Source organism: Mustela erminea, chromosome 11 (assembly GCF_009829155.1).
Source record: "Mustela erminea isolate mMusErm1 chromosome 11, mMusErm1.Pri, whole genome shotgun sequence".
NCBI classification, from domain to species: Eukaryota; Metazoa; Chordata; class Mammalia; order Carnivora; family Mustelidae; genus Mustela; species Mustela erminea.
This window is the reverse complement of record NC_045624.1, coordinates 40226765-40252810: the sequence shown is the minus strand read 5'-3', so window position 1 is coordinate 40252810 and position 26046 is coordinate 40226765. Positions and strand designations below refer to the sequence as shown.

The 26046-nt window shown below is 42.4% G+C and overlaps 2 protein-coding genes across 8 annotated transcripts in view; one reads left to right on the top strand and one right to left on the bottom strand.

Annotated features, from left to right (window-relative positions):
- ELMO1 (engulfment and cell motility 1) overlaps window positions 1-26046 on the bottom strand; it is a 522832-nt gene that overhangs the window by 440492 nt on the left and 56294 nt on the right. The gene's annotated exons all lie outside the window — the stretch shown is intronic.
- Window positions 17358-17606, top strand: LOC116569199 (40S ribosomal protein S21-like). The gene has a single exon (XM_032305283.1). It carries the CDS (start codon window positions 17358-17360, stop codon window positions 17604-17606), a length of 249 nt encoding a protein of 82 aa, XP_032161174.1.

Sequence of the window (26046 nt, the reverse complement as noted above, 5' to 3'; positions counted from 1 at the left end):
AGAACTCGCATACATTATTGGTTTAATAGTAGGTCTCCGGGGCAGCTGGGTGGCTCAGTCAGTTAAGTGTCTACCTTCGGCTCAGGTCATGATCGCCAGGGTCCCGGGACTGGTCCAGAACAGGGGCTCCTACTCAGTGGGGAGTCTGCTTCTCTCTCTCGTTCTCCCTCTGTTCAGCCTGTCACATTCGCTCTCTCTCTCTCAAATAAATATTTTTTTTTAATCTTTAAATTGTTGATTTCCTTTAAGAAACAGTTTGGGCAGCTTCTTATAATATTAAATGTGCCTTTTCCATATGACCCAGAAATTCCATTCCTAGGTATCTACCTAAGAGAAACGAAGGCATATGTTTAAACAGTGACTTGTAAGTGAATGTTCATAGCAACTTTCTTCATAAAAGCTAAAAACTAGAAACAACTTAATGATGAATGGGCCAACAAATTGTGGTACATCATCCATACAATGGAAGACTACTCGGCAAAACAAACAAAAAAACAATGAATTATTACACACAACAATGGAAATTACTCTGAAGAGCATTGTGCTAAATCAAGGGTCAGCACACTTCAGCCTACAGGCCAAATCTGGCCCTCAGCCTGTTTTTTTCATCAAAGTTCCACAGGAACAGCGCTGCCTACCTTCAGTTTATATATTTTCCAAGGCTGCTTTCGTGCTGTAACCAAAAGAGTTGAGTACTTCCAACAAAGACCCTCTTGTCTACAAGAATGCTTACTATCTGAATCTTAGCAGAAAAAGTGTACCAACCCTTATGCTAAATAAAAGCAGCCAGATACAAGAGAACACATACTGTACAATTCCATTTATATGAAACCCTCAAATAGGCAAACTATATTGATAGAAGATACATCAGAGCTTACTAGGGTGTGGGAAGACAGGTTTGACTCTCACAGGGCACAAAGAGGAAATTAGAGTGATGAAATGGTGTGTATCTTAATTGTGGTGATGGTTCTACGACTGTACACATTGGTTAAGGTACACTCACTGAATGAAAAGTGATTGGTTTTGTTCTATCTCCACAAAGCTGACCAGAAAGGACACAGACATGTAATATAATACAATATATCAATGACTACCTCCTACTAGATGTTACCAGGTACTACCTCTTTCAAGGTATTCTTCCCAGTGCTGGGGAGGTGACACTGAATTTCTATTCAGACCAAGTTTCTACCCAGACAGTGTAGTGTAAAGTGGCAGATTCTAACACACCCCTAAGTGGACCCACAGGATAGCTTAACTAATAAAGGGCTCATTTCTTCATCCTAGTCTTTCTCTAGACACTGTCTCTTTGCAATCCCATAAATCCCATAGATACATTTTGAATGTATATACAAAACCTGAATTTTCCTCCTTCCCCTTCTTTCCCTCTCTGCCTCCTTCTTCTTTTCCTTCATTCTATCCTTCCTTCCTCCTCAAAGGCCTACTTGATACAGATACTTACTTATCTCACAAGCATCTCAAATAACATATCTGAAACAAAACTCTTTGGAGCTCTCCATATCAGAAAATGGAATTGTGGTAGATCTTTCCACCAGGTTTTCTGTTTCTCCTCTTCTTCTGAGCACAAGAGAGGATTACACGTCCAGCTCCTTGAAATAAAAGGGTGCACCCATATACACAACCTACTCTGGCCAACAAGATGTGCGGAGAAGTGACTGAAGAGTCCATGCGTGAATCTTCGTGTCCGCTTTTCCCTGCCACAGCAAATTTGGTGGACCCAAATTTGTTCAAGTGGTGGGCAGTCCAATCATTGAGTTTAGAGGACAGCTGCCCAGGAAGGTCACCTGGATGTGTAGCCCACTTTGCATGACTAAAGGCTTTGTGCTACTGGCCTGAGATTCTTTCTTTCTTTCTTTCTTTCTTTCTTTTTTTTAAGATTTTATTTATTTATTTGACAGACAGAGATCACAAGTAGGCAGAGAGGCAGGCAGAGAGAGAGGGGGAAGCAGGCTCCCCACTGAACAGAGAGCCCAATGCGGGGCTCTATCCCAGGACCCTGAGATCATGACCTGAGCCGAAGGCAGAGGCCCAACCCACTGAGCCACCCAGGCACCTGGGCCTGAGATTCTGAGGCTGTTGTTACCGCCCCAGATCCTAGTCTTGCCTAACATAAGGACTTCAGGTACTCACGTGAAAACCCACGTGTCCTCGACACTCCTCCTCCCTCCTCTGCCACTGCTCATCCACCACCAATCCAACTGAACTCTCTCAAATCTATCTCATTTTCTCCATTTTCCCCATCTCCATCACAGACATGCCCTAGGCCAAACCAACGTCTCTCAACTGGATTTTTCTAACAGGCCTTCAGTCTCTTCTCCACACACCACCAAAGAGGAAACCACAAAAATTTTCTAATGGCTTTTCTGTTTAAGTGCCTTCAATGGCTCCCCGCTGAACTCAGGCTTAAATCCAAAGTCTTTAAGAGGTCCACAAAGGCCTATATAATCCAACCAGTGCCCACCTGTCCAGACCTCATTCACATTCGCTCTCATTCTCCCCTTCTCTCTCTCTCCCCACGGTACCCCCCCACCCCAATCTCCAACCCTCTTTTGGCTGCTCTAGCTCACCAAGTTCCTACCATGGAACTTAGTCTCCCCTCCTCTCCATTTTTCCTTTCTGCCCCAGCTACCTGAAGTTACTCTAAAGCACATTTACTACTCCTTTTACTTACTACCTTTCATTTCTTACTAGAAGGGGGAAAATAACTCTTGAAAAATCTCAAGAAATGATAAGATTAAGTTCTCAGGATTCAGACTACCATAAGATCTAAACACTGGCAAAAGTATAAAGAGAAAGAAGTTATCTCCAGTGCTTGGGGACTGGGGAAAGGAATTAGACAGAGCGAGTAGGAAACCAAAGAGGCCCGGGAAGGGTTCCCTGAAAAACTGTACCCTGGGAGGACTTTAATGACTTCATGACCATCACCACCCACTCCCATCAGTGCTTCTGTATTTAACTCCGATCCCTCAAGAATCCCTCACTTAATTCAGCTCTAAAACCATGCCGTAAGCCATAATCTCTCAGATATGAAAGAGTCTCTTCCCCACAGATGGCCAGAGAATGCCCCCATACATTCCCATGTCAGGGCCACTATGGTGTCAAAGGATGCCAAACTAGAAAGCGCAATACATTTTTCCTTTGGGATCAAATTCTCCAAACAATCTTTATCTGTGTCTTTATTAATACAGAACGAGAACTTAGAGATACTCAGGGGACCTTCATATGGCTGTGTCTAACACTGATTCTGCCAAATATAGTACCGAACCCATGACTAAAAGTGTTCCAAGTTTCAGACAAAATTCTAGAATGTTGAAACATACTTACACTTAAATTAAGAATCTCCTGAAGAGGTCTACTCACACTTGACCATTTGTGCTTTCAACTAAATGTTAGCCCAATTGGAGAAAGAGACTCTCTTTTCATGTTTGTCTTAAAAAGCTTTAGTGTACAGGAAAGATAACACATGAGTTCTATAAGGCATATTTTAGTGCTTTAATTCTGGTCTTTATTTCTGCTATGGTGTTTTTTTTTTCCAGAATTCTTTTTTTTTTTAAGATTTTATTTATTTATTTGACAGACAGAGATCACAAGTAGGCAGAGAGGCAGGCAGAGAGAGAGAGGGGGGGGGGGGGGAAGCAGGCTCCCTGCTGAGCAGAGAGCCTGATGCGGGCTCGATCCCAGGACCCTGAGATCATGACCTGAGCCGAAGGCAGCGGCTTAACCCACTGAGCCACCCAGGCGCCCCTTTTTCCAGAATTCTTAATTCTAGTAATTAAGATAAGGAAAAATTCTAGTCAAGGCAAATTTGTCTTGTTGTTTCACCATCTTAAAGTTCTCTAAGTGTTGTTTGAGGAAGGGGAGCAAAGTAGAGTGCTTTTGTAGACACATCCTGTCCTTCAGCTGCAAGACAGCTCAGGATACTCCCTTTCCTATTACCATGGATTTAAAAAAAAAATTTTTTTTCAAAAAGTGAATCCTACTGAAGATCAGTCAGAAGTACCTTCTTGAGAAAGCTCGGAAAGTTCCTACAAACTCTCATATGTCTAGCACTGCAACTTGTTAGAGATTATTTCTGGATGGTATCCAAAACATCTTTATCATTGACAGCTGTGAAAGACTGTCATAACTTGAAAAGTGAGAAATATGGGTACGTTTTTAGCTTTTACCGCATAAAAAAAAGCTCTTTGCCCGCACAGGTTTCCATCTGAGCCTGCATGGAACGGGAGAGCAATAGTAGTCTTCCTGTCTCCTCCCATGGACTGGAAAAACACATCCACTTCGCTCGAAATAACTTCTAATATCAGGCCACATTTTCACTTTGTGTTTTAAATTCTCTGATGTGATCCTAAAGTCCTACGGTAATCAAAGGCTGTGAAACTTCACAGAGTGAAGAGTCCTTCAAATGAGCACCTGGAAATGAAAGAAGTTGCTTCTGTGAATCAATTCCCAAGCTTGCAGCAGGGGATCGTGTAGAAATGTGGCGAGGAGGAGTGAAGCCAGGAGCTTCAGAGCTCAACAGGAAAGAGATGGTATCCAGGCTCCTGCTAGTTAGCGCTGGCCAACACCAAAGCAGCCGCAGGACATAAAGGGCAGCGGGAGATCTGCTCAGTACTGGTCCCTGAAGAAGCTCTCATTAGAAGAAGCAGAAGAGGAAACTATCACCTACTGCAGAACCACCAAAGCGCCAATTCTCAAACACAAACTACTCATCTCAGTCATTATTTCTTATGACCAAAAGTTTGATCTCAGTGATTACAAAAGTCCAAACCCAGTGTGAAGACACAGGAGAAAATGTGGCTTCTGAGGTAAAGTGGAGAGCTGAAGAGCTAACCAACTAGTTAATCAATGCAGACAGTCTGAAAATTCTTTTCCTCAATAGTGGACTTTTGTCTCAGTTGCTTATAATTATTTCACCTCATCACTTACCTTTTTCTAGGCATACAGGGACACAGAAAGTATCACCATGAACACTACTCTCTTTCCCATGCTGTAATCATACCAAATATGTGCAATGACTTTAAGCTTCATAAGTACAAAAGTATAAAGAGTTAATATTCATTGTATAACCTACTAAAGATTACAACCACTACAATGATAAGAAAGCATCTGATAAATGAATCATTGAACTAAGGTTTCACTTCTGTTCAGCACTGACAAGGTCCTCTCTACCAATGAGGTTTCCAAAGAATTAAAGTGACCCAGAAATTGTTTCTGAATTCTCAGTAGAAATCCCCATAATAATCGAAGGGACAAGAAGATTAGAAGGAAAATTTAGGAAGTTTCCTTATTTTTGCTCCTCAATTCTCAATTCTGTGCCATTCTTCTATAAGACAAAGAAAGAAATTATAGTCAGATCCGTTAGGAATGGAAAATCCAGTTTGTTTTTTTCCTTCGAAGTTAAATTATGTTGCATGTGTCAACAAGAAACATTATTAGTAAAAATGATTGTCTACCAGACTTTAGCATTAACTACTTATTACGTATTAAAATAGACAAACCAAATTTCCAACATCCCTCTCATGTCATCACACACAGAATGTCTGAGGTAGGTCAGCAAATCCTGTCACATAATCTCATCTTACAGATAGGTTACTGAGGCACAGAAGTTAAGACCCAGCTCACAGTCAGATTCATTCCAATAACCTAACACCTAAGGCTCAAAATGGTAGCTGAAGTTACGAGACAAAGTTACGGGACTGTGTACGAATCAACTGCACTTATCCAAGTTGTATGTTCCTATCTGAAGAGAGGAAGTCAGACAGAATTTCCTACCTCACACTGAAGAGTTTCATCCATAGAGAAACTCAAGGCTAGAAAGACATGCAGCTTATTCATGCTCTTTCCAAGGCTCATTCCTTTAGAGACTATAGAATAACATCTCCCAACCTGATGGAAAGCATCAGCCCCAATGAAGTAACAGCATTCTCCAAACTCCTCCAAGGGGAAAGAGAGATTCTTTGCTCATTTCACAAATATTAACAATATTAGTATTAATATTAATAATATTATTAATTATATCAATTATATAATATGTAATATATTCCTCGAATCTATACATAAAATATAGAATATAATATGTAAAATTATTATATTATTAATATTAATATTAATATTAAGGTCTCCCTTCCCACAGTTGTGGAGCTGGAGATCCTGACACACAAGAGTGAAGGAAACCCGGTTTGCTGCTCACAAGGCCTTTCCATTCTAATCTCAGCAACCAGACAACAGGCTAAAGAAATCACTGAAAGAATAAAAGAACAAAAAGATATCAGATGCTACTAAAATACAACTATATCGTTTCATTACGTCAGTAAGAATATGAAAGCAAAATCTCTCTGATAAGGAGTTTTTAGAAGCCGAACATTTGCTGGCCTCTGCCTCTCCCTGTCCCCATCTCCTACTCTGCTCTTCCTGGATCACGTGCTTCCGGCCACATGGGACTTCTTGAAGAGCCTTAGAAATACCATGCTTTTCACCCACTGTTCCCACAACGTCCCGCAGCTGCTTGCTCTCCTTATTCAGGACTCACCCAAATGCCAGCTCCGCACAGAAGCCTTCTCTACATAACCTACATAACCTAATGCCAGTAAAATTGCCGCACACGCCAGCACACATACATTCCCAATCACCCTCTTCCTCCCTTTGTCACTCACCCTCCTTTACTCCCCACTTCTCACTGCCTTGCACCATATTACACACCCACCTATTTGTTTCTTGTCCCAATTTCAGTCTAGAGTGTAAACTATGAGGCAGGGATGCTGCCCTCCTCACCATTATACCTCTAGTCACACAGGAGGCTCTCAATAAGTATCTGGTGAATGAGTAACCAATAGATAAATAAATTGATTAGATCTGGGGCAAGCCATTTACTTCTTTAAGGAACTTTAAGGAAATTCCTCAAAGGACAGTGAAAAATAACAGGTAGCAGGTTCAACTCAGTAAGTGTGTAACCTGGAGAACCTAGGGAAGCCTACAGAGGAAAGAACTGGTTACTTAAGCATGGTGCAAATTAAGTATCACCAGACTGTAATAGAAAAATTGGTGCATACTGGACTCAAGTTTCAGTCACAGTCATGGACTTAGAACATGCTAAACAAAAACAAAAACAAAACGCTAGAAATAATAGTCAAAATGCAGTAATTTGGGGCGCCTGGGTGGCCCAGTGGGTTGGGCCTCTGCCTTCAGCTCAGGTCATGATCTCAGGGTCCTGGGATAGAGCCCTGCATTGGGCTCTCTGCTCTGCGGGGAGCCTGCTTCCCCCTCTCTCTCTGCCTGCCTCTCTGCCTACCTGTAATCTCTCTCTGTCTGTCAAATAAATAAATAAAATCTTTTTTAAAAATGCAGTAATTTGCAAGAAATTGTTTTATAGCATAGAAAACAAGCAGAAATAAACTACAGCAACCATATACTATTTCTCACTATCTTCTCCCGTACACTAACCTCCACTGCAGGCATCATCATCAATCACTAATAATAAATCTAACTCCCTTCTGTCACGGCTAAACAGAACATCAGAATCACTAAAATACAGGCCAATCACAATTTCTTAAAGCCTTTTAGAAAAGTAGAAAAATTGGGAATAGAGGGAAACTTCCTTCCCAAAGGATGTCTAAAAAGCCTATAACAATCATTATTCTCAATGATGAACCACTGAACATTCCTTTTAAAGTTGAAAACAAAGCAAGGAGGTCAAATACACAACCTCTCTATTAAATATTGTGCTGGAGGTCCCAGCCTACACAATAAGACAAGAAAAACAAACATAAAGATTGAGGAGGATGGGGCGTCTGGGTGGCTCAGTCAGCTGAGCATCTGCCTGCGGCTCAGGTCATGATACCAGGATCAAGCCCCACATTAGGCTTTCTGCTCAGTGAGGAGCCTGCTTCTCCTTCTTCCCCCTGTTCCTGCTCTCTCTCTCTCTGTCAAATAAATAAATAAGGATTGAGGAGGGAAAGCAAATTTGTCATTATTCAAGGATATAATTATCTACCAGAAACTCTATTAGTATTAATAAGATAGTTTGTCAAAGTTTAACAGAAGATCAATATATAGAAGTTATTTTCATTTCCATACACCAGCAATAAAGAATCAGAAAGAGCAAACTTTTAAACATACAATCTATAATAATAATAACAATAATAATGATAATATAAAAAGGATAAGCAACCAAAATGCATGTTGGCATTTCATGAAAGAGAAAACATGAAGTTTGATAAACCTATGAAAAAACGGTCAACCTCACGGGTAATTAGGAAACTTCAGAGAAACGCCAATGTGACATGACACCTTTTTATAAACCTTGAGACTAGAAAATTTATACAACCTGACAATACCAAGTGTTGAAAGTATGTGGAGCAACGAGAATTTCATGCGCTCCTGGGGAGAATTTAATTTGGCACAACTCCTTTGGGGACACGGTAACATTGCCTAGGTGAGGGTAGGTGTGTAAACGCCCTACATCACAGCTGTTCCTCTCCTAGGTACACATCCTAGAGAAACTCTTACTCCTCTGCACTAGGAGAGGTGTACGAAAATACTCGTAGCATTATCCTCACAGCAAGAAACAACTCAAATGTCTGAGAAAAACTGTGGCATATTCATAAGATGGAATACACTACAAAGAGTGAAAAGGAACTACGGCTACATGTATCCATATGGGTCAATCTCAGAAAGAGAATGTTAACCAACGTTGAGCAAGTCACAGCAGAGTGCATCCAGATCATTCCATTTTTAGAAAGTTCCAAAATATATTGTCTATATTTATATAACCCTAGAAAAAATTTTTTAAAAATCGTGAATGAAATATTCAGGACAAAGGTTACAAAGATGAAAGAGGAGCAATGGATCAGGGCCTCAAAGTTCCTGGTAACACTGTGTTTCTCAAGCTGGGCAGTAGGTGTGTATTAATACTTTACTATTCTTCACTAAACAACGCATATCTATTATAGATCCCCATTTGCCTAGATGGCATACTTAACAAAAATGTAAAATTCTATCAGACTTTATTAAAATAAAACTGTTGAGTGTCGGTATTTATTTACCTAGAAAGTCCTCTGACGTGAAACACCAGTTGCAAAAGAAGGAGACATTCCTCTACTAATAAATAGTGGAAGTATCTCTGAACTTTCTTGTATATATTTGAAGGACGTCTCGACAAACTGCATGAGGCAGAAGAACCTATGGTCTGCTGGAGAAGCAATCTTTTCTCTTCCAAAGAAGGAAGGAGCCTGTTTTCTAACGAGGTAGAGTTAAAGAGCCTTCTCATTTGAAAAGCACAGAATAAATGCAGTCTCTGCCTGGTTCTCTTCATCACTGGCGTGTTTCTTATTCCTCCCCTGAATTTTCCCTCCCCTGAAATTCCCCTCTCTCAGCCACCCCTCTGCGTTTACTCATCGCTCCCTGGGTGAGCTGATGGCTTGTCACATGATTTGTTAGCAACTCCAGAGGATGACGGGCTTGGTGGGGCGGAGGCTGATACAGAGAGAAATGAGAACGCAACGGAGATAGAGGTTCAAAAATACCTGCTTGCCATGTCCCCCTTACTAAAACTAATAAAAATAATTGTCAGAACGAAAACCCTGAAATGACTTCATTTGCTACAGATACTTGCTAGTAATCACCACTTAGTCATTATCTTGACCTTTTGCAGTGAGGATAGGATGAACACTGCTTCTGCTCAGTTTTGTTTTTTTTTTTAAAGCAATGAGCTTCTAGTTCTAAAACTCACTGATTTATTATAAATAATTTAGTCCTGTCCCCGCATTTTAAAAATAAGGAAGCTAATAAGAACAGTGACTGAGACAACAAACACGGCATCGTGTGATTAAGGCTGTAATCTCTGAGCTCACGATCACTAACGACTCTGTCACTAAGCAGCAGGGTGTCTCTGGGCAAATCCCGTAATCTTCAGTGTCTCCTCTGTGAAATGTGGGTGGTACTGCTCCCTCACAGGTTGGCTGTGATGATTACATGATGCCTAACGCTTCCACGAGACATGGGCACATAATAAATGTTCAATATGCCATCACCGTTACGTCCCCAAATCACAAAGCCAGGAAGGTCCAAAATAGAATCTTCCAAAGATAACCTCTTTTTATCCACCCCTAACCTACACATCTCATTTTTAAAATTATAGCCACTTAATAACACTTTTTATAACTTTCAGTCAAACTAATAAACTTTTCTGTCCTCCCCAGGGCTAACTGAAACATATATAAGTAAATTCCAAACCAATCAAAACGCAGTAATTCAATAAATAATGGCCACTCTCCTTTCTGCCAATCGCTTCAGTCTAGTTTACATATTTAATGGGTGTTTTCAGCTGTGTTTCTAGATACATCCTTCACTCGTCAAGGGATCTGGCAGTTGGCACCTCTCCCCAGCGCTCCTTTTTCGTAATTATCTTCCTTTTTCCAACCTGGCATTGAGCGAAAATCATGAGACCTCATCTCCCCAGTCAGACAGGCTCTTGATGATGGCAAATATAGCCATAGCCAGCCCTGGTGGCTGAGGCCTGTAAAAGAACAGCCCCCTCTCTCCTTCTGACCTCACTCTGGGCGAGGAGTAGTCACCATGTGTCGTTACATTGAAGGGAAAGACGGCCTGAAAGACCCTCACCCAGAATCCCACCACACCGTGGGCTTTGCAAGACAGCGCCACACATCACAGCAAGAGAATCAGCTATAAAATGAAGATGACGCTGGGGCGGGGGAGGGGGTCTGTCCTGGGAAGGGCACACTTACTTACCCCAAAGCCAAAAGCAAACAATCTAACTAAACCAATATGCAAAAGTGGTCGTTTAATACATTTAGACTTTTGTGGTAAATCCCTCTGTGGAGTATGCCGCTTCATCTTTCCATTCCAAGACGTCTAAGGCTTATTTGTTCGTGGTGCTATTTTAATTTAAGCAGTGCTTTTCTTTTAAACAACTCCACACGTTATCATAAACGCTTAATGGCTATGCAAACAATTTTCACTCGCTTTAAGCCAAGACAACTACTGATAGAAGCTCAAAACGTAAACAGAATCAATCCATGATTCCCAGTTCTCTCCTTGCCTTGCTGCTTTAGGAGACCCACTCCGGAGTCCAACCAAGCCTCATGTTTAAGGCACTAACAAAACAAGAGCATCCAATCCAGGAGAAAATAAAACATTGTTACTTAATAGTTCTAAAAAACACAAGGTCATCATCAAGAGAAAATGTGCACTGCGTTGGATTTCCTGACACTTACTTTATGATTTTCATTTTAATTATATATGGGGTGTGAGCACCATGGGTGAAGTTCCCAAGGAGCTAATCTGGCTCTAGTCCAGTTTCGCCCAGCTTTTCCCAAGAGCTCTAGTTTATTATACCCTGAGATCACATTTAAAATATTTAACACCACCACCGGGTCCACAATGACCAAGCATAAGGGACGCAGGCCATGACCAGTACACCAGTGAGTCCTGGCTAAAGGCCAGCACGTTGGACACCCAAGAAGCCCAGGAAGGCAAGAGGAGGTGGGGGCAGAAAATGTGATGTTATGCAACCATTTGTGTCTGCGTGTATTTGTGTCTGAGTGAGAGTATCAGCAGCCGGCTCCCATTTCTTCATGTTGTCCAAGAACTTATTAATACATTTTTGGAAGTCTTGCAAAAAGCTGAGTATACTATATCTGAGGCATCCTTACCACTTGCCAGATAAAGGGAACATTAATCACTTTTTAAAAAAATATCTAGAACTTCTACTAAGTAATATTTGATTCTTTGTTCCTGTCTCCCTGATTATTGCCTCTCCTTGGAAGCAAAGCAGTACGCAAAAGCACACACAATCACAGCTTAACAGGTTACTCCTTTCTCGGCTAAAAAAAAAAAAAGAAAAAACTCGTTAACTGAAAAAGAGAAGCCTTCCTGTGTTTAGGAACCCATAAACAGATATCAAATGTTTCCTAACCAAAGAGCGGATTCACGCAGCTCAAGAGGGAAGGGCTGAACCCGTTAGCAAAGGTTTAGGATGATACCTCTGATCAAAGCCCTGACCTCATGTTCACTGTTTTTTAAGCATTTTTCATTTATCCAAGATCAAAAAGTTGCAAGAAATCTGTGAACTTGTTAATTCACAGCATCTCTTACTTACCCATTAGTTAAAAAATCTCTGTATCCACAGGATGTGGCGGGTCTTACAAGTTTCAAAAAAGGGAAACTGCCAGACCAAGCCTCTGGCCTTTGGTGGACAAAGATAAAGCACTAGAAGCGGATCTTCGACTGGGGGTGAGTCAGCACAGCGGCCTCTCACAGTCATGCAAATGAAGGGTGAACCAGTGCTTGGGAGGAGGAGGAGTGACCTTTCCTGACCTGAGCAGGGTTTCCCCTTCCAACATTCCGGGATAGGCAGAGTGGATCAATGACCAGAAGGTGCATATATATTTGCATAAGGATAGAGGGCCTCTCCTCTACCCACGGAAAAAAGGGATCCAGAATCCCTCTCTTAGGACATTCGATTTAATTAGACCCTGATGGGCTGGGTTTGTCCTGACAGAAAAGGAAACCTGGAGTGTGAAGGGATTAATTCACAGTCCACCAAAGTGGTATAAAATTACTTTAAAACTGAAAACATCAGAACAATCAACAGCCACAGAAAGACAATTATCTAAACGTAAGCAGACACTCCAGCAAATCCATCCTCCACTGACACGGACTCCTCCCCCACCCCCACCCCCTTCTCTGACCAGAGGGAGAAGACTGACTCTTAGCACGAGGAAGTGGGAATTCAGCTATTCATTAGCATCAAAAAGCCCAACAGAACTTTCTATACTTTCCCACTCAAGCTCTAAACATCTTTTTTATTAGTTGGTACCTAAACCTTTACTTCAGCAAGTTACCCAATATTGAGTACTTCTGTGAGCACAGGTAAATAAATACCTTCCCTTTTGCCAGTTAATCTATTGTCAGTCAAAAGGCAGGACCCAGGCCTTTTGAAGTTAAGTGGGGAGAGGAACGCTTCCCTCCCAACAAATCCCAAAGACAGAAGTCAGAAGTCTAACCCAAGTTCAAGGCGAGGATCTGGAGAAAACTCCCACAAAACCAGTCATGCTGGTCTGGGGGTCCTGCACTGGAGGGCACTGGAGGTCCTGCACAGAAGAGCCACATCCTTGAAAGGTCAATGTCAGAGTGCCCCTGGTGGCCTGTGTAGGCACCTGGACCAGATACCAGGTGCAGCCCCGGGTTCTCTCTCTCCTAGGCAACCTGAAGCAGATCTAAAACCTGAACCAGGAAAACTGCTCCTTTGTGCATAGTGGCAGAACTGAAGAGATGGGGCACTAACTGGCTTGCAATCAATGTGTGCAAAAGAATGCTATGGAAAATGAAAGAACAGTAACCAGATTTGAATGCCAATATGCACAAACCCACAGAGAAAAACACAGGGGGAGAAAAAAAAATTTTTTTAATTGCTATTGCCAGTAATAAAAGGGGGGGACTAAAGTTTATAAATGGTCTTTTATGCAAATACACTTACCTAACTGTTAAATTCTTCACTCTGCTCACCATGAAGTTTCTCCTTCAACATTGCTCCTTTTCAGAAAAGGGACCTCTATTCACACAACTTGAGAATCACTCCCCATAGCTCTTTTTTTCTCATTCCATACATTCATATTCATCATTGAGACCAACAGATCTGACCTCCTAAATAGGTCAGATAGTCTCTCCCAGTCTTCTTCCACCTCCACTTTCACCATCACTTCTGCTGGGACTACTGCAGTAGCCTCTTGACAGGTCGCTTGCATTCACTTGCTTCTCCCCCTCCACTCCCAATTTCATTCACTTCCTTCCTTAGGGTCTCTCGATAGATTTCCAATGCTCCTAAAATCCTGAACAGGCCCTTATCTTGCCTCATTCTTTCCTTGTCCAATACCGTTAAGCCAATAAGGTCTTCCTACAAAGGGTCAGGCTCTATCCTACCTCATGTTCTACCTGGAAAGTAGGAGATCGTCCATCAATATTTGCTGAATACTACTGAAATTAGCTATTATAAGCTCCATACTACCTACAATAGGATGACTATATGACCCAGTTTGTTTGACAGTCCCTGCTTTGACCCAATGAACCAGCACACTCTTTGATAAATTCTCACTTCATTCCGGGCTATATGAGGAGTCAGATACACAGTCACCCTACCTATAAGGAAGCTGGAATTCAGAGAGATCACGTAAAGAGTCCGTTCTCTCTCGTTGCAGTAGTCATGCTCTCTAAAGTCAATGGGAACACTTAGCAAATGCTGATTTTTGCTCCTAGGGGAAATACAAGACTAGGTTCCTATGAGCCACTGGCCATGTTTTTTGTCAGCCAATCAATACATGATTTTGTTTTATGTGTATTTCTGTTAAAGACATCTTATTTAATATCTATTGCTGATTCACTGGCATTGAACTCATGACAGGAGCACTGTAACATCTGCCTGACAAGTTTACCTAACACACACATTTTCTCTTAAGCAGAGCACAACCTTTTGCACTTAGGAGACCTTTGTGGGCAATGTGCTCACTGGACAGCTCGAAATTTTCAGTTTGCTGCAGTCTGCAATCTGTGAATGACTGCAGAAGCACTGTAAGCACTGATGGAGAGTTATAAATAAATACTCACAAGTACATGAATTCACAAATATGAAATTCACAAATAGTGAGGGCTGGTGGAAGCTTATTTAAAGTTATACAGCTGCTCTAGAGTAAGGAAGGACCCCAGAGAACATCCAATTTCACAATCTTTGTCCATTCATTAGATCAGTACTAACAAGAAAAGAAGTGCTCTTTCAAAAACAGTACCATTACTCTAGGTAATGTATAGGTATTAGGTATACCTGATTAAAGGTATTATAATCATTAGGTATAATGATTAAAACACTTGCATTTCCATTTTGTCAAAGTTCAGTAGATAATGCAGATAGAAAGAGGCAAAACTCTTCTTCATGAAGTGGACAAACATCTATACAAAAGTACTCAGTAATCCACAACTCTGTACCACTTAAAATTTAAATGGCAGGAACTAGCTACTACTTCTTAATGACAATTCACAAGGGAACCCCAAGTTATTTATAATAATAGCAGGTGAATTCTCAATGCCACGTAGGCTCTGAGATTAACAAAAATAGGAATTTATGTGATTACAAACATTTTTAAGAGTCAAAGCTTGAACCATCTACAGACCAATGCCCAGGTAAACTTATACATAGAGCATGAGAAAACAAATAGTCTTGCCTCTTTCTAGACTACAGGGGTGGACAAAATCTTTGACAAGTTTCCAGCACTTGACCACTCTCACTATTCAGGAAGTCCCCTCTACAATGAATTTATCACTTCTTAGTAAATTTTTATGTCCTCTTTTAAAACACATTCAAAACAAGGAGACCAAGCTGCAGGTTTATGAGCAGTATGAGTTAAATATTTTAAATTACACGTTAGTTTTCCATTCAATAATTTAAGACTATTTAAGGCTATTTAAGAATCAAGCATAAGAAAAATACTTCGCTCTGGTCCACTTTATTCTAACTGGCTCTCTTGGCATGTCAAGACTCACATTGCTCTGTTGATACAGGATGATGTTTGAAGTGTTTCTAGCTAGTTGATAAAATATTAAAGGCAATCTAAGAAACACTTGCCTTACATCTAAAAAAAAAAAAAAAAAAAACAAACAACAAAAAAAAACAAGTCTTCTTCCTACCATTTAGAAAACACTAGTTTGGCGGGGGTAGGGGGAGAAATTTGGCAGAAAATAAACTAAACTCAACTTAGAGTTCATAACTGGAAATAAATTAAGATTTACTAAAAAAATTCCAATAGGAATATGAAATATACCCTTTGCCCAGATTCCCCCATGCTAACATTTTACTCCAGTAGATTTATCTCTTTCTCTTGTAATATTTCTGAACAGTGAAGGAGTTCAGAGTATGCCACCCCCAAAATGTGCTGCTCTAGCATAAGGATTATTGTGAGCTGAAGGCAAATGTTAAAAGAGCAGACACAGGATGAGCTTTCTGTCCTCTGCCAATCTGCCTGAAAAAAGAACATAAATTCCCCCATAAAGGTGTCCCCTGCTTCCCAAACCAGGAAGAAGACAATCTTATCATGTAAGGTGGGGTGCCATGGAAATACACCTGTACAAACAAGCCTCACTAAATTAACGCTCATCTTCCTGTAGTTGCCCTACATATTCACCTTCCCATAGGTGCTACTCTTGAAAACCCAAAACCCTTTTGTCTGTATCACTTCTCTGAAATTTATTGTTTGTTTTGTTAAGAAGCTATATAAGCCAAAGTTCCAACCACCCCTTTGAGTTACACATTACTGAGTTTCTCCTGTGTATATGCACGCTGCATTTGTTAATAGACTTCTGGTTTTCTCTCATTATTCCACCTTTTGTCAGTCTAATGTGCAGGGCCTAAGCTGGAGAACCTGGAGGAATAGAGGAAATAAGCTCTTCCTCCTCCTGTACTATCTATGAGAAAGTTGCAAACGTGATGCACTTTTTTTCCTTAAATACTTCAATGTGTATTTCTGGAAATCAAGAACATTCACTTACATAATCACAGCACAATTATCAAAATCAGGAAGTTCAAATTGATACGATACTATTATATAATCTATAGGCTTTATTCAAATTTCTCTGTCACAATGATTTATCATAAAAGAACAGAGTTTATTTCTCTAGTCCAGCAGCTAATCGAGGATCACTTAGTTCTTCAGTCCTTTTGTATGTGTGTCTGTGTGTGTGTGTGTGTGTGTGTGTGTGACCTTGACATTTTTGAAAAGTAAGGTTAAATCTACAAAAGTTATTTTGTAGAATATCCCTCTACTTGGGTCTGTCTAATGTCTCTTTGCAGTGAGATGCTGGTAATGGATTTTTGGCAGAAATGTAACAAGAGTGGTGTCAGACCTCATATCAAGAGGTAATGCAGTTGGTTTGTCCCATTGGTGAGGGTATCAACTTTGAGTACTTGGTTACAATTCTATCTGCCCAGCAAGTTCATGAATTTTTACTTGTCATTTATGTTACAGGGCATCTGACACAAAAATTCTGAAATACTTCACAAATGAGTCTACTTACATAGTTTCAATGGCTTGTATTTTTTGTTATAGTTTCAGAGTTTTTATTTGAGTTTTGATCTTTATTTTCTACCTATTTATTCCTTTTATTACCAAGTATAATGTTTCTACTACCTTCCATTTTTATCTTATAATGTGTTACAAGAAAAGTGTCTAATCAAAGATTATTTTAGGCAACACTTTAACGATGTTGGTTATGGCTGCCCGGGGAATGCAACGCTTCCTTTCTACGCTCCTGGCAGTGGGAGCAGGTATGTCCTGGACATGCAGAAGAATGCTGGCAAATTTGTGGACCTCCACATACCGCAAAAATACTCTGCCAGCAACCACATTATCATCGCCAAGGACCACGTGTCCATTCAGATGAACATGGATGAGGCTGACAAGGGGACAGGCAGGTTCAACAGCCAATTTAAAACCTGTATCTGTGGGGCTATTAGCAGGATGGGTGAGTCAGAGGACTCCATTCTTCAACTGGCCAAGGCCGATGGAATGGTTTCGAAGAACTTCTGAGAGGATCACAGATGTGGAATATTTGCTGTCAATAATAATTCTCCAAATAAATAAATAAATAAAATGATGTCAGTTTTGGGTAAATTTTCAAATATATAGGTGGGGTGGATTTTCAGGGGGTTCTTCTATATTTTACTTATGGTTTGTGTAGAACACGTTGCTTAGAGAATCCATGGAATGCCTATACCTATTTTGGTCACACAAACTGAAAACAAATGCACACAAATCATATGCCAATGTACACACTGTCTCAGTACATTTGGGCCTGTTGTAATAAAGAACCACGGACTGGGTGGCTTATATAAGCCACAGAAATTTATTTCTCACAGTCTGAAAACTGGAAGTCCAAGGTCATGCTGCCAGCATGGTTGGATTTCTAGTGAGACCCTCCTCCTGGTTGCGGACTGTCTACTTCTCCTTTTCATCAGCACATGGCAGAAAGAAAAAAGTGAGCTAGCTCTCTGGACTCTTCTTCTAAGAGCACATACCCCATTCAAGAGGGCAGAGTCCTCCCACATAACCATCTCCCAAAGGCCCCAAACCTCAAAATACCATCACACTGGGGATTAACTTTCAACATATGAATTTTGGAGGGACACGAAAATTCCATAACACACATTTAATTACTTATGTTCAGGGGCGCCTGGGTGGCTCAGTGGGTTAAGCCACTGCCTTCGGCTCAGGTCATGATCTCAGGGTCCTGGGATCGAGCCCCGCATCGGGCTCTCTGCTTAGCAGGGAGCCTGCTTCCCTTCCCCTCTCTCTGCCTGCCTCTCTGCCTACTTGTGATCTCTCTCTGTCAAATAAATAAAAAATAAAATCTTAAGAAAAAAAATTTATAATTACTTATGTTCAAAAAGATTAATGAAATGATACAGATGCAAATAAAAAGCACCAGTCATTAGAAAAGATACAATATTTATAAACAAGAGTGATGAAAATAATTAGACTGCAGGAAAACGAAATTCATTTGTCAGAAAAACACTAAATTCTAGATCTACTCAAAAGCCTGCCTCAGAAATTTGACCATGACAAACTACTTCTTTTACTGTAATCTGTAACAAAACTATCAAGGATTGCACATGCATAAAAAGACACGAACGCAAATGAACACAAAATTATTTGAACTTGCGGTCTTGTTGAAATGACACTACAGATATCATATTGAAAAATATACAGAATTATTTGAAGGGTAAAAAGTACGTATTCTATACTTTGGAAGTTCTAAATATAGCCAACACTGCCGAGGAACTGGTTTAATATTTTTCCAGCAGCAAATGTGTAAGCTTCCTTGGACAGTGCCTGAAAATCTACCTCTTAGCTGTCCTCACTGGGACTCAGGCATCCTTGGCCCATCGGAGTCCATTCTCCAGGATCATCCATTTAAGACACAGATCAGATCACGTCACTGCCGTGCCCAAAACCTTGCATCACATCACACTTAAAAAACATTCCAAGGGGCGCCTGGGTGGCTCAGTGGGTTAAGCCGCTGCCTTCGGCTCAGGTCATACATAGTCTCAGGGTCCTGGGATCGAGTCCCGCATCGGGCTCTCTGCTCAGCAGGGAGCCTGCTTCCTCCTCTCTCTCTGCCTGCCTCTCTGCCTACTTGTAATCTCTCTCTGTCAAATAAATAAATAAAATATTTAAAAAAATAAAACAACAAAACATTCCAAGCCGTATTTATATCCCGTCGGCCTCTACGGTCTAGCCTCCACCCATCTCTGCACTTCTTTTCCTGCCCCTCTCCAGGCCAGCTATACTGGCCCTCTGTTCTCCAGCACACCAAGCACAGGGCTGCTCCTCTGCCTGGAACATTCCCCACCACCACCACCAAATTCCCCTGTGGCTTGTTCCCTGTCTTTGCTCGGGTTCTAATGTTGCCTCCTTGGGGAAGCCTGCCTTGATCCCTAAGCACCACAGTGCCCTGTCCTTCCCCCCTTGCTTCCCATACATTTTTTTCTTACTGGTGCTCCTCAAAATCCGACATTATTTCAGATAACTGTTTGCTTGTTTATGTTCTGGATTCTCCACTAGGAAAGAAGCTTCAGGTGAGCGTGAGTGTTTGGCTCTCCAGCATATTCCATCTAGAAGTCAGCCCAGCACACGTTGACACCTATGAAATATGTGTTGAATGAAGCACTGAAGGAGGGCTTAGGTTTTCACCTAACAAAATGCACGCACACATACACACAGATGTAGAGAATACGGAGGTGACAACTCTGCTCTTGCGTCAGAATGGCCTGGAGAGCTTGAGACTGCACGCACCAGGTCCAGCCGCTGGAGATCTGGATTTGGCAGGCATGACCAGGCTAAATTCTGATTCAGAGCCAGAAGCCAGAAGTCTCTTACAAGGGGCTGAGCTACCTATTAACGGAAGACTGAGGCTCCTCCTCTTCTGGAGGTTTCCAGGGCAGTGTTTCAGATGCGGTGCTTTAGCCGCCCACTCTTGGCTACGAATGACCACCTAGAAAAGCCGTGCCTGCACCCCACAGTGGGATGAGCCACAGTGACCTCATCCTCGGCCTGGAGCCCACTTCCTTAAGGAATAAACATACTCTCTTAACCAATGTGTTTTATTTGTTGACAAGAGGGCATCCGCACCAAGAACGCAGATTTCCGTTGTTTTCGAAGCCGACTGAGTGTGCAGGAGGTTGGGGAGGGAGGGAGGAATAAGAAAGAGTAATCAAGGGATAGGTTTGGATGAAGGGCAACAGGCTGCAGGGAGAGACTGTTCTCGCCCTGGGAGACTCACTGAGAAGAGGATCACAGGGTGTCCTGATTGGTTTACCAACAGTCTTTAATGCTTATCTCCCAGACCCTGACTCTGGACTCAGCGCATCTCACTGAACCCTCTCATTTATTTACAGACTAAATGTCCATGTCTCCCAGAATCCCTATGTTGAAACCTAATTCCCAGTGTGATGGTATTTGGAGATAGGGGGTTTTGGGGGGTGATCAAGTCATGAGGGTGGAGCCCACATGAATGGGATTAATGCCCTTAGAAAAGAGACCCCAGACAGTTCCCTTGGCCCCTCCACCACATGAGGACACAGCAAGAAGAGGAACCAGGAAAGGGGCTCTCAGCAGGCACCAAATGTGCAGACGCCTTGATCTTAAGACTTCCCAGGCTCCAGACTGTGAGAACTAAGTCTGGTGAGGTGCTACCTACACAGACTGTGTAGCAACCTAAACAGACTACTGGGTAGTCATTATAATCCCTACTGTATAAATAAGTAAGCCACAATATAGAGCCACTAGGTAAGGGGAAGAGCCAGGGTTCAAACCCAGCTCCTTGGCTTCAACGAGAGATCCACCACCTCCTGCTGAATTGTGGCCAGTGCCTCTATCTCCCAGCCTCCCACCCCCCAACACACTTAGCCAGCGTAGCCCTTGCTTCCTTCAACAACTCCTGACCCTGCATGTGCATTAGAATCACCTAGAGAACTTTCAGAGGAAATACTTGAGTCCTACTCCCAGAGATTCTAATTAATTAGGTAATGTCTAGGCATTGGTACTTTTTTAAGCTTCCTAGATAATTCCTTTGTACAACTAGAGTTAGAAACCACTGTTCCAGGTCAATGAGAAGAAAGGCCAGGCCTCAGTGGAAGTACCACAAACAACATATACAAAGAAGGAACCCCCAATTCAGAAGAAATCAGTGAGTAGCTTGGCTTAGAAGCTTCTAGAGCTAGGGATGTGGTTCTAGCCCATCCTGAAAAGAAGCCTCAAGTCTAGAATGGCAAAGACTGTTAGGGCTACCACAACAAAGCACCACAAACGGAGTGACTTAACCAACAAAAATATATTGTCTCACAGTTCTGGGGTTAGAAGTCTGAGATTAAGGTGTGGGCCAAGCCACGCTCCCTCTGAAGGTGCTCAGGAAAGACCTACCCCGGGGTGCCTCCAAACTTCCAGTAGTTCCTTGACTTGTGACAACATAACTCCAGCTTCCCGAGGCACTGTCCTACAGTGCGCATGTGTCTATGTTCGAATTCTCCCTTCATTAAGGGCCCCAGTCATTATGGATTAGGGCTTACCCTCCTCAGTATGACCTCATCTTAACTAATCACATCTATAAGGACCTTATTGCAAAATAATGTCATATTCTGAGGTACTGAGGCTTACCCTCCTCAGTATGACCTCATATTAACTAATCACATCTATAAGGACCTTATTGCAAAATAATGTCATATTCTGAGGTACAAGGGGAAGACTCCAGCCTATGTCTTCTGGGAGGGACACAATTAAACCCATAACAGGCAGGTAGAGCCAAACATTGAGGCAGCATGCCCCAAGGACACACTGAGGAACATAATCCTGAGCCAGATGCCCACTTCACTCACTGTCCTGACAGTTTACAACACATGTGTATACACGTTCAAGGCCCAGAAAAGTCCTTCAGTAAAGCAATCTGTCCGCTCTGTTTATCCAAATCTATTTGACCATAAAACCGTTTCTACCTCACACCTGTTTAGGAAACCCCACAACCGTCTATGTGTAGAGGAACCATGATGAATTCAAACCTCATGTGAGCAGCATATGCACCCAGGAGCAGACCATCTGATATGGAGGCCGCGGGGCTTTCCTTGAGAAAACACCCAGAGAAACTAGAAATAAAAGGTGAATGATCATGAACTGCCTTCTTTTACAGTACAGTAATAAGCAATCCTGAGTCTTATGCCACCTTCTCTGTGGCCAACTTTTTATAATACGCTAATTCATCTCACAGAGTGCTATTTCAGCCCTCTGGGAAGTTGAGCTTGGGGTACAGGAACAGTAGGGTAGGACATGTTGTAGCGGGAGGAACCAAATGTCCTCCTGGATCCCCATCGATATTGAGCGGCTTCCTGGAGCTACATGAAAGCTGGAGAAAGCTGCTCGGGCCTTCTTTACTTCCCTTGCCCATCAGGAATCCACTCCAAACATGACACGGTACCTCCGTTACAGAGAAGACCACAGAAAATACAGCGGCCACCTGCTCAACACAAAATACACCCCAGATTGGGACAAAAACTTTGGGAAAAGCTGACTTGAAGGCACACACAAGATAATCTAACACACAGTGTGGCTTCTAAAAATGAAACCATATAATTTACATATATTTGAGGCAAGATTTTGCTCAAACACTTCTTTGAACATAGGGAACCATGGGCCAGTTCAAAACGGAAAGGCATATGTTTTTCAGGTTTTCACTTTTGAGCAAACCAGACTTTCTAAACTTTTAATTCAAGAAAGAAATTACAATGCACACCAAAGCAGTACTTTCCCCAGCAGCAAATTAGAGAGGGCTAATTTGTGGGCACAGCCATGCCCTGTTATCTGTACCTTGTCACTTTAATTTAGCATACCCAAAACCTCGTCATTCCTTTCATTCTTTTACTTCTCCACATAGAATTTTAGCCTTCATGCTGGGTTTCAAAGAGTCGAAAATAAAACCAACCCACATTAAGCAAAACAGCCACATAAGGCCTTTCCTTTATGTGTGGAGAAAAAGACTTTCAAAGTTCAGAAGAAGGATTTTTTTTTTCAAAGCACTAAGTAGTCTTGGTAATGTTTTTAAAGATCTATTTTAAAACATTGAGTTTTTTTCCCTCCATTGTGCTGACGTGCATGTGGACAGACATGTGGATTTCCTCTAACAGAAGCAACAAAGTTGTTACTTGAAACCTGTACATTTCAATCCCTTGCTAAAACATGACCCCTGTACAAGAGTCTGGAAGAGCCACAAACTGTCAAACTAGGAGACACACTTTCCATCCTCCTGCCCTGTGGAGCTTTAACAGGCAAGGATGACAGCATGAGCTCAGGGGACATGCTGGTCTCCAAATCCTCAATATCCTGCTCTTAACAATAGCGAATCCAGCCATCCTTGGAGCACAGGAAACAGACTGTCAAAGAGTTGCAGAACCGAATGCTACTGCGTTTACCTACGGGCGGGCATAAAGCATGAAATACAAGTGTCCCCCCAAATCCTTTATTAACGCTCTGGCACCTGCTACCCTCATCAGGGAGAACCGTTCTCTCTGAAACGAAAAATAATTATTGTAAACAAAAATACATGTCTTCCACAACCTCGTAGGTGTCACTTGGCTTCCACAATCTCCTGGCTGTCCCCATCCCACCTGACTCTCCATCCTTTAGAAATGCACAGCAGATTTCCCAGCACTCTCACCTCGCAAGGAGCAGAAAGCGTTAAGTATGCATCACCTGTGCTCTCATTCTGTAAATCATTTGGTTAGAAATACTAGTCACTGGGGATGATTGTGTATCGGTCATCACAGCGGCAAGTTGTAAAAATGCACCACAGACAGGGAAATGCAGACTCTTTGGAAACTCAAGTGGTAATTGGAATTCAGAGCTAGGGCCCTGCCATAAATCTGTACTTTGCAGCTGTCATTGGGAGTAGAAGTCTGCCTCTTGACGGAGCAGAGACCCGAAGCCCATTCCAGGGAGCACTTCCTTACACAGCTGTCAGCCTCACCACTTGCAAGAGGAGGGATCAGTTTCACACCCAGCCCATGCCCCCTCGCTGAGGGGAATGCCTGGCAGAGCTGGGAAGGGCAGAACTCTTTCCAGCACATGGGAAATCTGACTGACAGAAGCACAGCTTAGGAGGGTACCCCAAGGATCACATTTCTTGATACAGCCTGCCTTTATTTTATTATTATTCTCTGACTCCCAGATGCAAGGAGGCCCAGGGACAGAATGAAAGTGAAAGTTATAGGTCCCTCAGCCGACCTCAGGGCCTACCTGCTTTGAATAGCATGTTTCAGGTGATTCTATTTCTAATCCTTTCTCTGGGCCACAGAGTTTGATACTCATCGCAGCCCCTCACCCGTTTAAAAAAAAAAAAAATCAAACAGATGGCAAAAACTAGTGCCAGAAATCATGCGGGGCTTTCAGTTTTGCTTTGTTTGCAAATGGAAACCAAGTCTGCTCCTACAGCCTTGCAGACACTTACCACCTTGCCCCCCAGTCTCTTGTGTCTGCCCACCAGGTGCTCTGCGCACCTGGTGACCCGGTGGTCATGTGAGAGGACACTGTGTTTGCAGACATCCCCCAGAGATCACAGATGGCCATGCCACCGCTCAGCAGCCGACCTGGTGACTGTATAGATGCTGCTTCCCCACCCCCAACTGAACCTGGGGTTCAATTTCCCATGGTATGGAGACGCCAAAGCAGGCATGTTCTGGTTATCATTTCTTTCTTTCTTTAAAATATTTTATTTATTTATTTGACAGACAGAGATCACAAGTAGCAGAGAGGTAGGCAGAGGGGGAGGAGGGAAGCAGGCTCCCTGCTGAGCAGGGAGCCCAACGTGGGGCTCGATCCCAGGACCCTGAGATCATGAAGTGAGCTGAAGGCAGAGGCTTAACCTACTGAGCCACCCAGGCACCCCGGTTATCATTTCTAAAGGCATTTGTGTGAGGGTCTTATCATGGCATGGGAAGAGGAGAAAACAAAATATAAAATTATACTACATTGAAGACCCTTACCTTGGATGAGTGTAAGCCAATCCATATATGTATATGCTCTTTCTCAGCAAAAATCACAACTGCCTTCTAACCGTCCTTTGAAGAAGAACCTGGGATGCACACCTGAAAGCACCCAGCCCTTCATCACTCACAAAAGGACCCAGACCCTTTTTGGCTGGTCCCTCCCCGACAAGCTGTACAGAACCACTGCTTCTTTCTGTGGGCTCATGTGCATTCCAGATTTCAGGCAGCTCTTCAAAAACCAGCTCTGGCACTCAACAGCCTCAACCAAGGCTGGGCAACCTCAGGCGACACCCACCCGGAGACAAGTGGCTTTTGCATACGGAGCCGTTTGGAACCTTAAGTTCCAGAGCTAAGTACCCAGGGGTCTTACAGTGCCCTGGCAGAGATGTGAGCACCTGTGCAAGAAGGAACTGCAAACGCTCCAGGGAAGGGGGGAATAGGAGGCCAGGGTGTCTCACGCCTCAGCTGCAGAAAGAGAGCTCTCGTCACCACACGCACACACAACAGTCAGCCCCACACGGACTGTGCTCCGAAATCTGAATACCTCTGGTTCACAGAGGAGGGGCACAGTGCTCTCAAAAGGGAAAAGTATCTATTTTGGCCAAATTTCTGAAAGTCTCTGCAACCTAGGAAAATTAAAGAACTCTAAAGATAACTAGATATTCCAAGAAGGTAAGTCTTTTTTTTTTTTTTTTTTTTTTTTTTTTTTGGTCTTTCCTTCCTTTTACATGGCTCCAGACTTTTAAAAAAACAAATAGCAAAAGGGAAGTTGCTATTCTAGAGTACAGCCTCTCTCTAGCCCAAGTTCCCACGTGGCTAGTGGTGGCAAGGGGGAGACCTCTAAGGCACTTGAATAAAGCAGTCTATGCCTCTGAGAGTGAACATATCGAATCAACCCAGGAGGCAACACAGAATCCTAGAGAGGCAATGGCATTTGAGAG

Coding starts and splice junctions, on each gene's coding strand:
- LOC116569199 (XM_032305283.1), top strand. CDS start 17,358: ATGCAGAAGAATGCTGGCAAATTTGTGGACCTCCACATACCGCAAAAA.